Source organism: Acanthisitta chloris, unplaced genomic scaffold (genome assembly GCF_000695815.1).
Source record: "Acanthisitta chloris isolate BGI_N310 unplaced genomic scaffold, ASM69581v1 scaffold14000, whole genome shotgun sequence".
NCBI classification, from domain to species: Eukaryota; Metazoa; Chordata; class Aves; order Passeriformes; family Acanthisittidae; genus Acanthisitta; species Acanthisitta chloris.
In genome coordinates, this window is record NW_008650075.1 from 53737 (window position 1) to 66818 (window position 13082).

At 38.9% G+C, this 13082-nt stretch overlaps 1 protein-coding gene across 1 annotated transcript in view; it reads left to right on the forward strand.

The window, feature by feature from the left end:
- The window catches only part of SLC2A9 (solute carrier family 2 (facilitated glucose transporter), member 9), a gene marked incomplete at its 5' end in the record, with an annotated part of 56273 nt that extends 49843 nt beyond the window's left edge, over nt 1-6430 (forward strand). The window contains 2 exons of the mRNA XM_009083624.1: nt 2606-2733; nt 6173-6430. Coding sequence (XP_009081872.1) covers nt 2606-2733; nt 6173-6430 — 386 coding nt within the window. The remainder of the gene's footprint in view (nt 1-2605; nt 2734-6172) is intronic.
- Between the last annotated feature and the right edge of the window lie 6652 nt (nt 6431-13082).

A 13082-nucleotide genomic window follows, 5' to 3' on the forward strand; every position in this document is an offset into this window, starting at 1 on the left:
CATGAAATCAAGTCTGTGCTCTTGCAGGCACATACACATACAGCAATGACCTGGCTTCGTTCAGATTCTCATGTTTCTAGACTTGACATGTCTTTTCCATAACTCACATATCACGTTTCAGGCTTCTTGGTTCCCCTGTATGATTTTTTTTAGTCATCCCTCTACGTGGTGCTGTGGGGATGCTTCTCCATACTACAAGAAAGTCAGGACGTCTCTCTGTGCCACCCTTCCTATTACTCCACAGAGCTTTTGAAAGTTAGTGATGATTAATACGTGCTTGGAAATTACACTGGAATTTCAAGGAACATTTTCCAAGTTAGTGCCTATGCATTTTTATTTCCATAACATTTATGCATTCTGATATGTTTCTGTCCCTTTGTACTGTTTTTTTTCCTCTGGCTTTTTTCCTCTCTTGTACAATGTGTATTTCTCCAAGTGATGTTTCCAACAGCATTTTTTTTATTATACTGACAAGAACAGCAACACCTCTGTAGATTGTCCTACAGCAAAGGCATGACAGAATAAATGATCATAAATAAAACATCTTACATGATTTCTGTGCTTACAGTCCTTCAGCTCCTCTCTCCAAAGGGCAAGTGTCCTGGCAAACCGCTGCCTTGTATGGCATTTCAGACTTAAACTTGATGTTGACAAAACAGGTGTGATTGTTGCTGTATCATAGGATTTGAATTTAATTTCCAAGTGTATGCTAGAAAGGACATCAAGGATTGATAGGCCACATGGTGCTTGAATTTTGTTGTTATGCATGTTCAGCTCTTTATTATATATGTTCAAACTGCTACTGGGAGAGGTAATTTCTTTTAGTCACATAGAACTAGATGGAACATCTAGTCTTGCAGAAAGACACAAAGCTGCAGTTTGGGTGGCCCAAACTCTCCATATCTCAGTTTCCTGTGTATGAAGTAGGAGTAAATTAATTTATTTGCTTTCTACTTTTTTTGGGTGTAATATATACTGGCAGTCTTTGGGGTGGAAAGTTCAGTTGAATCCTTTGCTACCACTTTTGATACGTTCTCACATAAAGTCATATTAGCTGATGATGGAAAATACCCATTTTCTGCATCTCATTGCCTTTATTTTATGCACATATTCATGGTCTTTGCATCTGAAAGATCTGGAACAGAAGAACATCTGATCCCATGTGTCACCTGCATGTTACATGTCAAGTTCCTATCTCATACTGCTCATAGGACAGTTTCTGGTGCATGTTTTTAAGCCCAGTGCCATTGAACACGAGGAGCCACATGACAATGCATTGCTATAAATGCACTTTGAGATGTAGTCACAAATGTCCAAGAGTAAGGGGAGTGCAAAAAATAAAAAAATAGATTAAGGAGAGACAGGCAAGGAGAAGGACCAGTTGTGTTTTCATCTTAATTTATGTATATTTCAGAAGTCAGGATTGTTACACAGTAACAAAAGTAATTGTTATTTTTCTGTAAAAATATCTTTGTTCAAACTAACTTGTTAAAACGTTTAAAACAGAGGAAGGACTTACAGAGTACCTGTGTACATAGATCTTGCCTACAAAGCTAAGTGGTGAGACAGGTAATACCAGCACACATGAGGACCTAGAGGTAGAAACTGGGAGCAGCAGAATACTGAAGACCTGACCGATGTTACAGGGTCTACAGTTCTCCAAACTGTGGTAATTCTGCAGGTAGATACATGTCTAATGTGCAATATAGAATCATAGAATCAACCTGGTTGGAAAAGACCTCAAAGATCATCGAGTCCAAAATATGTAGCCAATCAGCAAATACAATCCATGTTTTGTTCTCTAAAAGTAGAAATGTTTCTATTGAAATATCTGATTGGATGAAGGAAGTCAAAGATCATAAATTGAGACTTTCAGCTACTAGACAGCTATTCCCCAGGGGTATTGTCAGCCCAGCAATATGCCAGTGCTGTATAGAATAGTCCACTGCCTAAGTGGAAGGAAACACAAGTGACAAATGATATTCAATTGAACTTGTTATTATAGAGGTCAGAGTCCTTGGCTGATAGGGGAAATAGACCTTGCCAGAAGTACAAGCAGTGCATGTAGTAAAGGAATGTAATAAATAAGCATCAACGTAAAGTATACTCCTAGAGAAGCAAGTGTTTTGTCTTTTCTATTGCTGAAATGAAGTAGGTAATAATTATTAAAAAATACTGTTTAGTCTCTTTGGAGTCATCTATCCAACTGTTAAGGCCTGAAAGTATTTTTGAGTATTTTTGAATTTTCTGAATTTCAAGCATTTTTGTAAACACAGTAACTCTTATTTTTAATAAACATCTCCTCACGTGGTACTCTGGAATCTGTTGTGTGGATTCCTTCCTCTGTTACCTGCTCACTATCCCTGAAAAGAATGTAAAACAGGAGATGCAATGGCATGAGAGAGAGAAGTGTCACTTCTCTAAAGAATGATTTTGACACGTCCCATCTTACTGTCTCAGCAGCCACTGCACACACCTGAGCAGAGCTGCAGAGTAGTGCTAGTCACTGAGGTGTGCAGCATGGAGCGTGTTCATCTCTGTAGGTCAAACTGCTGATGGCAGGGGAAGTTTACTAAACCCACTGTTTTGTTGGACCTCATTTCAGGTGGCATTCCGTTTGTCCTCACTGGAGAGTTCTTCCAGCAGTCACAGAGACCAGCTGCATTCATGATAGCTGGAACAGTCAATTGGCTCTCCAACTTCGCCGTGGGACTGCTCTTCCCTTTCATTCAGGTACTCAACACCCTTGATAATTAATATGCTATGATATCGTTGGTATAGTGTGACATATAATATTGAAGTAGAATTTTCAGGTAATAAGCAATAACCTGTTATTGAAGTGGATGACATTCCCATCATGTTCATTACACAGTTCGGTTGTGCTACTCATTTCTCCTTGTTTGAATGCCTTGGAAAAAATTGTTGTCCAATAGAAAAATTATTGTAACCTTGGACAACCCTCTATGGCAAATTCCCTGCAGGAGAGTTTGAGCAATGTGGTCTGGTGGCTGATGGGGTTCATGGTCCCTGATGGGGATTGTCACTGCCTCTTTCTTCAGCCTTTAGGCTACTCATTGCCTGGTTTAACCTATGCTTTGAGAATCCTTAGTCTCATTGGGGTATAGATGCTCTCTGCTCCTCCCTTCATAAACTTGGCTTCATGGATCTGGTTTCTTCCATCTCTTCTGTCAGGCTTTTATCTTCTGAACCAGTTCCTTCTCACACCCTAGTTGCTGCATGAATTAATCTGCTCCTGTCCCAACTTACCCAGGCTCCCATAAGCTTCACCCTTAGTGGATTGCTTGGCTGCAGTAGTCACATGGAGGTGTTTGTATTTTAACAAGATTAGTTTATTTTCTAGAAAATAAAAAGATTTAAAAATGTAAAGACAAAATTCAAAGTTCAACATATCACACCTTTTTTTCTGTTCTGATTCTTCAAAGCACTTCAACACTGGGCTGCATCCAAAGATGTGCCTATGAAGTAATACGTCTGAGATATTATACTTTTTTCCAATGGCCCTCTTGTACTTTTGCTCTGTTTTACCCCTGAGATTTTCCTTCTTGTGCCTCAAGATTCATTTACCCAGGAAGGTTTGGTTTTCTTTATTATTTCCTTACTGTGTAATAATAGCCCTTGAACTTTTTCTGTTATGCAGTACAAGAATTTCAATAACAAAGGTTTGCACAGAAGTTTATAGATAGATTCCCTCAGCCAAGCTATTTTAAGCTTTTGCAAATGCATCAGATACTTAAAGTAACTGCAGTGCCCCTGTATTAGAGGAAATGGCTAAAGTTCCCCTCAAAGATGAGAAAATGAAATGTAGCCTATCAGAAGGTTAGGTGTGAGAAAAAAATGCTCTTAATTTGAAGGTAACCACCTCAGGTATAAAATACAAGGACCTGTTGGCTCTTTTATGAGGAGATAGTGAATGTGTGAGGGCTGGGGTTGAAACTGCAGTTCATGTCTGAAAATGTCTCTATTTTTCACTTTGGAAATATGTTTCATACTTTAGTGCTCTGTCCTTCATTGTCCTGCACATTCAGCAGAACCTTAAATTATGTCTGGAATTGGAGAAGGACAAGGGGTAAAGGACTCAAACTCTCTCATCCATTTGTTTCACTGGGTTATATTCTTTTGAAGTAAAGTAAAGCCAAATGTCTACATGAATAACAGTTTTGCTGCTTGTCATACTTTTAAGACATTTAACAGTTATCATTTGACCTCATCCCTTCAAAATCCAGTTTGACCCTCATCTCACGACTCTAATTTCATGACAACTTCCAAATGCAAACACCCATTGCCAGTGCCAAGTGGAAGTTGAGAATTAAGAATCACATTTGTCATTTGCTGGGAAGAGGCAGAAATTCTGTTTTAAAAATATTGAGTTTGTTAAATTATTCAGAATTTGTTCATTTGCTTATTTATTTTGATGTATCTGCTCTAAAATATCTATTTTCCTGCTGTCACTATCACAGTCCTGCTTAGAATTTAACCTTTTCTGCAGAGTGTGTTAAGTCAGAAACCAGCAAATAATGATGTTCCTCTCAACTACTTTTAGATTTTTCCAGGCTATGGCGTTCACAGCATGTCAGCTATTAGCAGGGAGACTGTTCTCAGCTAGATGACTTTAAAAGTGGAAAATTGTTGAGTTTTTAAAATCAAAACCAGAAATCTGATCATGTCAACATTAGGTTTTTTATTTGTTTCAGTTTACTTTTTAGCTTTAAAAAAAATGAGCTCTTTTGCTCAGTCATTCTAGGCATTTGAAGTCAGTTCATAATGGTAAAAATTAAATATTCTTTACCATTTTATTTAAAAGGAGGTGGAGGAAATGCCTGTACATTCTGCCTAATGTGCATAGCAGCCTCACACAATCTGGGAATGTGCTTGTTAAGCTCTTTTCATAAGACAATGTGGCAAAGCTGCACCTACTTATGCATACACCTTGCTGAAGCATCTCTATCTCATCCTCAAAGTCAGGCCTGATTGCTTTCCATGCCTGGGACCTGATTTGGGGGAATTGCCTGAGTCCTTCAACTTTGATTCTTTTGTTGTGGTAATTGCAGACATGCCTTAGGTAAATCACTTCTTGGATTTCCTTCTTTTTAACAACTACAAAGCCTTGATCAGCTGCAGAGAAGAGAAGATAAAAATGAGTAATTCAGGATTCATCTGGCTGGACATTTGCAGAAATGCTGTGTTTGAAATTGCCTCTTTAAAAAAACTGGCTTGAAAATAGAAGGGGAAGCATTTAGAAGTTTAGGCTTAACTATTACATATCCTGTAGACTAGTAGCTCTCACCAGCCTTGAAATATCCAACGTAAGTCCTGCTTTGAAGAGGTTTTAGAAGCCTGATGACAAAGTAGGTGCTTTCCTCAGGAGATTGCATCAATAAGTGTGTCTGCTGTTCTCATGCCCTTCCCTGTGCCCCTGGGAAGGCAGGTGACCTTCAGTAACCCACAGAAAACCAAGCCCTCCAAGGCTCTTCACCTGTGTGTCTAACCTTGAATGGTTATCTATCAAGAGACAGACTTATTATTTAGGAAACCACCAGAAACTTTGGACAACTTTGAACCCTAGATATAAAATCCAAACCATTCAAGTATGATATGTACTTTGTTTTCAGTTAATCCTTACACTTTCTAGCATGCAAATAAATGCATTTAATGGATTTTTTCCCCTGCTGTAAGTTCTTACAGCCTTAGGAATTATACAAATATCTGCCATTTGGGGTTTTTAACTTGTTCATTTTGCAAATCTCAAAGCTTGGAGCTACTGTGATGAAGATGCCCCTGACTATGTCAGTTTTTCCATGGGTTGTGTACAGGTGCAAAACGTACCCCAGTTTTTGACCCTAGGAATTGTGAGGCAGAACAACCTGAGCTCAGTCTGGTGTCTCTCACCATCACCCAGACTGCAGCTCCACACAGCTCTGCCAGGATCCTGATTTTCCATCAGTGGGCCACAGGCAGTGTTGGAAGAAACAACAATTCGTGTATTTTTATGAGCTTCTCAGCACTCTGCCTTGCAGTGAGTGCCAGTATGTATGGTACTTGGTTAAAAATCACTCCACACACCTCATTTTTCCTATCAAACCATTCCTGATGTTGCCTTTCCTCTGAATTTTTCTCTTTTGTAATGACCATCTCCTTTGGTTTCTATTCACAGGCTGGTTTACAGACCTACTGCTTCCTAGTGTTTGCTGCCATCTGCTTTGCAGGAGCGACCTACCTGTTTTTTGTCCTGCCTGAAACGAAAAATAAGACATTTCAGGAGATCAGCCAGGCATTTGCCAAAAGGAATAAAGTCACTGTAGAAATGCAAGAAATGAACCACTACCCAGGGGAGAGGAAGTCGAGTGCAGAACAAGAATCAGACTTCACATCTTCGGTGGACAATGGGGAAACCAAAAAAGGCATTGTGTAAAATCAGGATGCTCTTTCAGGGGATGGGGAAAACATGCTCTCTTCATTTATAGCAGTGCACAACTTGTAATCTTAATGTGACATCATGAACTGCTGCCCCTTGAATATGTTTGAAGTGAGATGGGTGAATTCATTGGCAGCTAGGGTGGTGGCTGAGGCAATGAGAGGTGGGAGTAGCAGCAACTGATTAAACAAATACGAGATGGAGTTTCCTTGGCACCTGTGAAATAGTGAGTGGGATGGGGAATATAGACTTGGAGAAATGAAGTGGCAGTGGGGAGCCAGGGCTGTGAGCAGCAGCAGGGCTCACAGGGAGGTGTGTGTGCTGTCAGCAGGAGGAGAAGGCAGGGAAAAAGGAAGAGATCCCAGTGGGGGATCTGCTAAGAATCGATGCAAGCAAACCTGAAATGGTACTGGCATGCATTTCCCCACGTTTCCTAAGATATCATTCAAGTTGCAAGTCTCTCAATGACAATTGAGGAACTGAAAGAAGCTCATGACACTACCCTGACTTCCCATTCCTTTTCCAGCTGTTTGTCTTTCAGTTGCACTGTCTGAACATCTCCCACCTTCCCATAAATGGAGAGCTCCAGGTCCTAATGAGTTTCCTTGTCTCTCTTGCAAATCCTGACCAACTAGCGATAGAATTGCCTCTAGTTTCTGGGTTTGCTGGCAGTGCATTTCTCTGAAGAAATATATGTATATAATTTTATTTTTTAAGAATATCCTTAGAAGATTTATTATGAAAACTAAACCTCATGGTGAAGTGAGAGAACTCTGATGGCACGTGTAGGGTGTAGCATTAAAATAAAAAATCAAGCATCAAGTGTTCCAACGGTTGGGGGGGGTTGATTGTTTTGTTTGTTTGTTTGTTTGTTGCTTTTCTTTTCAAATTCCTTTTAAAGCAAGTCTTAGGAGCCAAAATTTCCCTGAGACCTGATAACTGTTATTTCTTAACACTCAGATCTCTCCAAAGGAATTTGGGTGTCTATTTCTTAAACACTGATTTTTATTTGGGCATTAAATTCTGAAGCTCCAGGCCTAGTTCACATTAAGAGGTTTCTAAGCTGTTTAATGCTTTGTAAAACTGCTTAATTTCATGAGAGAAAGCCTCAGCAGGCTCTCGGTGGTTAGGTGAACAATCCACAAGGGATATTTTTAATGAACATCATCTTTACAGTTTGTAGTTTTGATAATAGTTTTTCTTGATCCTTCTAGGTACCTGGATGCTGAGGGGTAATAAGCACTTTGAAATTAAATAGCTGTTTTATTTGAAGAGCCAGTAAGTGTTAAAGCTGCTCTCAGTTAGGAGTAAGACATAAGAACAAAGTGCAGCATGAAGGTAGGGCCAACTGCTTCTACAAGTTATGTTTACTAATCCAGAAATGTATAAATGTGGAGCATTTGTGAAAGAAAATTTGCATATATATCATAGAAGCAACCAGGTTGGAAAAGACCTCCAAGATCATCAAGTCCAACCCTGCCATGGTTACTAGACCATGGCACTAAGTGCCACATCCAGTCTCATCTTTAAAACCTCCAGGGATGGTGAATCCACCACCTCCCTGGGCATATGGATAGATATATTCCAAGTATATGTATATATTAATATTAAATAGCTTAATATTAGGGGCTTTAAGGTGAAAGAGGGTACATATAGATTGGATATTGAGAAATTCTTTACTGTGAGGGTGATGAGGCACTGGAACAGGTTGCCTAGAGAAACTGTGGATGTATCATCCCTGGAAGTGTTCAAGGCCAGGCTGGATAGGGTTTAGGGCAACCTGGTGAAGTGGAAGGTGACCCTGCTCATGGTAGGGGATTGGAACTAGATGATCTTTAAGGTGTCTTCTAACCCAGGCCATTCTATGATCCTATGATTTATATTCACATATATACACACACAGTGGAGAATTGTTTTCCAATATCTGGGTGGGTTTTTTTGTATTTGCCCGAGTGATAAGCTGTTTTTTTGTTTTGTCCTACACTGTAAATTACACTGTAAATTAAAATCAGAGGTCCTAATGTTCAGCTGTTACTACTAAATTATGTATATGGTTTTATACTGTGATTTATTTATACGTGGCATATTTACTGCACACATTGTAAGTTGACCTAATAGGGCAATTTCAGTACTAGGAAATGGACAAAAAATTGATGTCAGCCTTTATTCCAGAATTTATACTTTTTTCCTGGGATAGAGGCGCAGCAGTAGGTAAGAAAATGAAAGTATATACGAGAAAGAGAATTAAGAATGAAAAAATCAAATGTATGGGTTTGGTGCTATTATGAAAGCGAGTGAATCGGGATTATAACAACTGATAATCACAGATAGAAGCTAATCAAATACTATGGAGAAAACTGAAGAAAAATATGGGTTTTAATAACCACTTATGAAATTATATATACAGCAAATGAAAATGTTACCTTTTGGTGCCTTTAGTTCCCTATTCCATGTGTTACTTGAGGCTTGCTGAGTGAATGGCTATGTAAAAAAATGAGCTTGAATGCCAGTATTCAGGAGAATTTCAGGAAGAAATTCTGCCTTTTCTGCCTGCAGGATGAGCCTGGCAAATTCACACTCACTCAATCAGATTGAGAATTACCCTAGTTTATAGTTAGGACTACTAACATGCTATGATGTGATCTGGTCTGAGTCAAAGTAGCAAGATTGGAAGCCATTATTATTATTACTGTTAGAATTAGAAGTATTTAGCACTTAATGCTGCTCATTAATGTTCATTATAGGCATTGTTGAAAATGTTACCATTGGAAAACCTCAATTAAATATCATGAGGACCTGACATGGCATTTGTATGGGACTTCTGCACCAAAATACAATAATCCTACAGTGGCGTTTGCAGCTCTGAATGTGTGGCTAGAGGTGGCTTGATAGAATTTCCTGGCACACCTCACCAAGGGGTCATGACTTTTGCTCTGCAGCCCCATCTCTTACCCTGCCTGAGATGGACACACACTTTCTGTGTGGCTGCAAAGAGAGCAGCTGCAGACCAAGTATACCATGGGATGGTGGTTCCTCATGTTGCCAGTGGTTTGTTGCCTCCCGTGGTACAAGTTAGAAGCAATTCCAGTCTCCAGATGTGTACATGAGCTGGTGCTTTGCTCACTGGCCAGAGAAGGTGGTTGCAGTGTCCTCTGCCCTGGATTGTGGAAGTTTCAGATGGGCCCATACTGCATTCACTTTCTCATCTCTGACCCTAATGAGAGTTTTGTGTTCTTCCAGTTGTTTCATAAAGTTATTTTCCATTGTTATGCTGCTATAGCTTCTCCAGCAATGAGAGGACAACATGGAAAATATCAGCAATTTATTATTTGGCTTTTCTTGAATGTATCAAGTTGTGTCCAGCCTGTGTTTTTGTCAGTGAGCATTGTGTGGTGCCATGTTCTCTTTTCCTGTCTGTGACATTGGGCTGAGGTACTGAGAGGTGGTGTTTGTAAAAGTACTGCTAGTGTGTGTGATCAACTATGGCCATGCCTTTGCAAAATAAACCTTTCTAATTAAACTAGAATGATGCAGACTTTGTTCTGGGCAAATCTCTACACCTGTACATGTTTCACTTCTCTGGAGTTTTCTATGTCCCAGTGGGGACTGTTCAGTCCCAAGTTGGGACAACCCAAGTCATTGTGGACCCTACAGCTTGGTGCTTGGGAGTTATAGAAAGAAAATCATCCCTGAAATTATATACTTTTTGGAGTGCTATTCACTTTCTGAGTCTCAAATCAGATTCTATACTTCATTCTTTCATATGTTTAGAGTGGGTTTTAGAAGTAAAAATAGACACCACTGTGAGGAAAAATGGTTAAAACTGGTCACTAGTAGTAATAACAGTGTGTAAGAATCGTTGAATCTGGGGAGATGTTTTTGCAGAAAGTTGTCATTTGCAATGGATGAGTTTGAGCTGCTAAAGTTCTCATCACTTTCTGATGAGAAATTCAGTCAAATGACTATATCTGCTACAAGGATATGCAGAATCTGAAATATGCATAAAAAAGTTGAATTTCATACTTCATATTCTGAAGCCAATTTTCACTCCACAAGGATCTGCTTTCTAGTGGGGGAAGATGTGAGTAATAATCCATATGGGATAACTTTCATCTTCAGAGTAAAATGAAAAAAACCAAACCCCACACTAAAACCAACTCCGAAATTTGCTTTCTTTCCCTTGACTATTTTGATGTGCTTTTCCTTACAGACAGCACCTTACAAACTATTGGAGCTCTGATCACCTCACACATCAGAAGAACAAAACCAAGTAAAGCATTCTTAAGATGCACCTCTGGTCTTTTCCTTTCAGTCTGACTCCAGTAAATAGAATTCAGATACAATTTAAAAGCCTGAAATACACAGACCCAAAGTGAAGCAGCTTTGTTCATGTAAATATTCATGCTGTTAGAACATTCACATATGAGTCCATTCTTAATTCTCTCTTCAAGTGATCTTATTTGGAGGTGAGACCGGTGAAAACATGAATTTCATGCCAAAAACTTTGCACTTGGACTCCTAATCAAGTTATCACAGATCAGTAAGCAACCATGCATATCCTGAATCACTACAGCCCTTTTACTTGCAAGCTAAGCTGCATTAATCTTGCTTTTTTCATGATTTAGGAGAAACACAGGCAGTGGATAGTCAAGCTCTTTCTTGAGATGTTCCCTTTAAAGCTGTACTACAGTCAAATTCTTTTAAACCTAGGATTTTGATTTAATATTTGAAAAAAAAAAAAAGCATGGAAGAAAAGCTTTCAGGGGACATTTACACAGTGATTAGTGAAGGTGACAGAAATCTTCTCCAGTGGTTTCAACCACACAAATGTACCTAAGAAAGACATGGTATATATACAGGAGTTCTAAACTTAGAAAACAGCACATTTTTATCTTTAGACAGAAAACAAATGGCTTGTTTTTTCAGCCTGAAAAAACAATATAATTACTCAGGTGCTGCGAAAGCACTGATCTGATGCTTCTCTTCTACGTTTGGGAGGAGGGGGTTGGTTGGAAATTTTTGGGGGGATTGAGAACACTAGTAGTCTGGTTCATACACAAGAGTGCCAAGAATGGGACTGCTGGAGTTGCTGGTTGTCTTAAGATGATTCCCAAAAGGTAAAATGCAAAATATAACTCTGTCAGACCCCTGAAGCACAATCCATTAAGAGCATGATCTTGTAAAGGTAGGGGATAATTTGTCTGTTGCTATGTAAGCTTCCATGCAGAGGCATTGATTTTTGTCTCATTTTCTCTTGTTTCTCACAGTAAAAAAAATAATCAGTCAAGCTAAACTCAATGCTCACCTCTTCACATTTCTTCCACCTTTTCTTTCTGACTTGTTCCACCCAATTATACAAATATTTTTACAGTTCACATTTGAAGACCAAAAAGCAATAGTTACTTATGAAAAGCAAACATGCCAAAGATTGAAAAAGTGATAAATACAATTTCTCTACAGGATGACATTTTCAAAGATGTGTATGAGTTAATCACTTAAATCCAAATTTCATTCAATTTCATCCCTTTGAATTAAACTCTACAGACTATGTATATGTATATGCATATGTAGATAGAGAGAGACTTTTATATTATTCCATGGAAAAAGTTCATAGAATCATAGAATCACAGAATTTAGAGGTTGGAATGGACCTCAGAGATGAGATCATCTAGTCCCAACCTCCTGATTGCACTTCTCTGCAAGTTGTCTGTGCAAATCCAGGGACAAATAATAATAGGCTGCAAATCGTAGCTTTTGCTGAACTTAGAGCAGCTTAAAAAACTACTGAAAATAAGTTTTCATGAGTTATTTTCAGTCTAGTCCTATTCCAAGCATATTCAGAAGTTCTCATGCAGATTCACTAGCAGCTTTGAATGCCTCATGAATTTTTATAATCTTGTTAATACTGAAATACTGAAGTTCTTTCTGTATTGCTTAGTTTATATTGGCAGTTGAATGGGGAGATATATTAATCTATTGATGCCTGAATCTTTTTATGTTCTTTAGCACAATGTGTATAGAAAAAAGCACATGTGATAATATAGATTCAGAGTCTTTGGGGTTTGACAGCTAAACCCTAGGCTTACACATGACTAAATGGCTCAGGTACAGTAAAGCACTTTGTAATTTAGTCCTCCAAAGCACAACCTGCTATTTTTACACCAACTGGAACTGTTCTCCTTGCTTGAACTGACCAAACAGCTTTACAGTTGCTCAGCGGGTGCTCTCAGCCTGCCTGACCAGGTCAAATCCAGCTCCTGATGAATGTTTTCAGGGGAACTGCTAAGGATATGGAGGGGAAAATCACATTATTCAGCCTGCCTGTTGACTCCATTTCAAAATGACACCAAGTCACTGAGAACATCCTTTTTCTTTGTCTCAGATTCTTCTTTTAAGCACAGTTCCCATGGCACCTCCACTCCTCACACAGTTCTAACCCTCTCCTCATTCTATCCATCAATTAAATTGTTTTCTGCTTTATATCAGCTTCTGCATTATTGGTGCAAACTGTTTTTCAGGTCTGTGGTCCTGAAGGCTTTCGATGAGATTTGTGATTTGCACATTTTTAAGCCCACATTGCACATTTGAACAACTACCTGGGGTTCATAACAACATGCAGTTCAGTCTTGCAGGTCAGGGAACAAAGCAG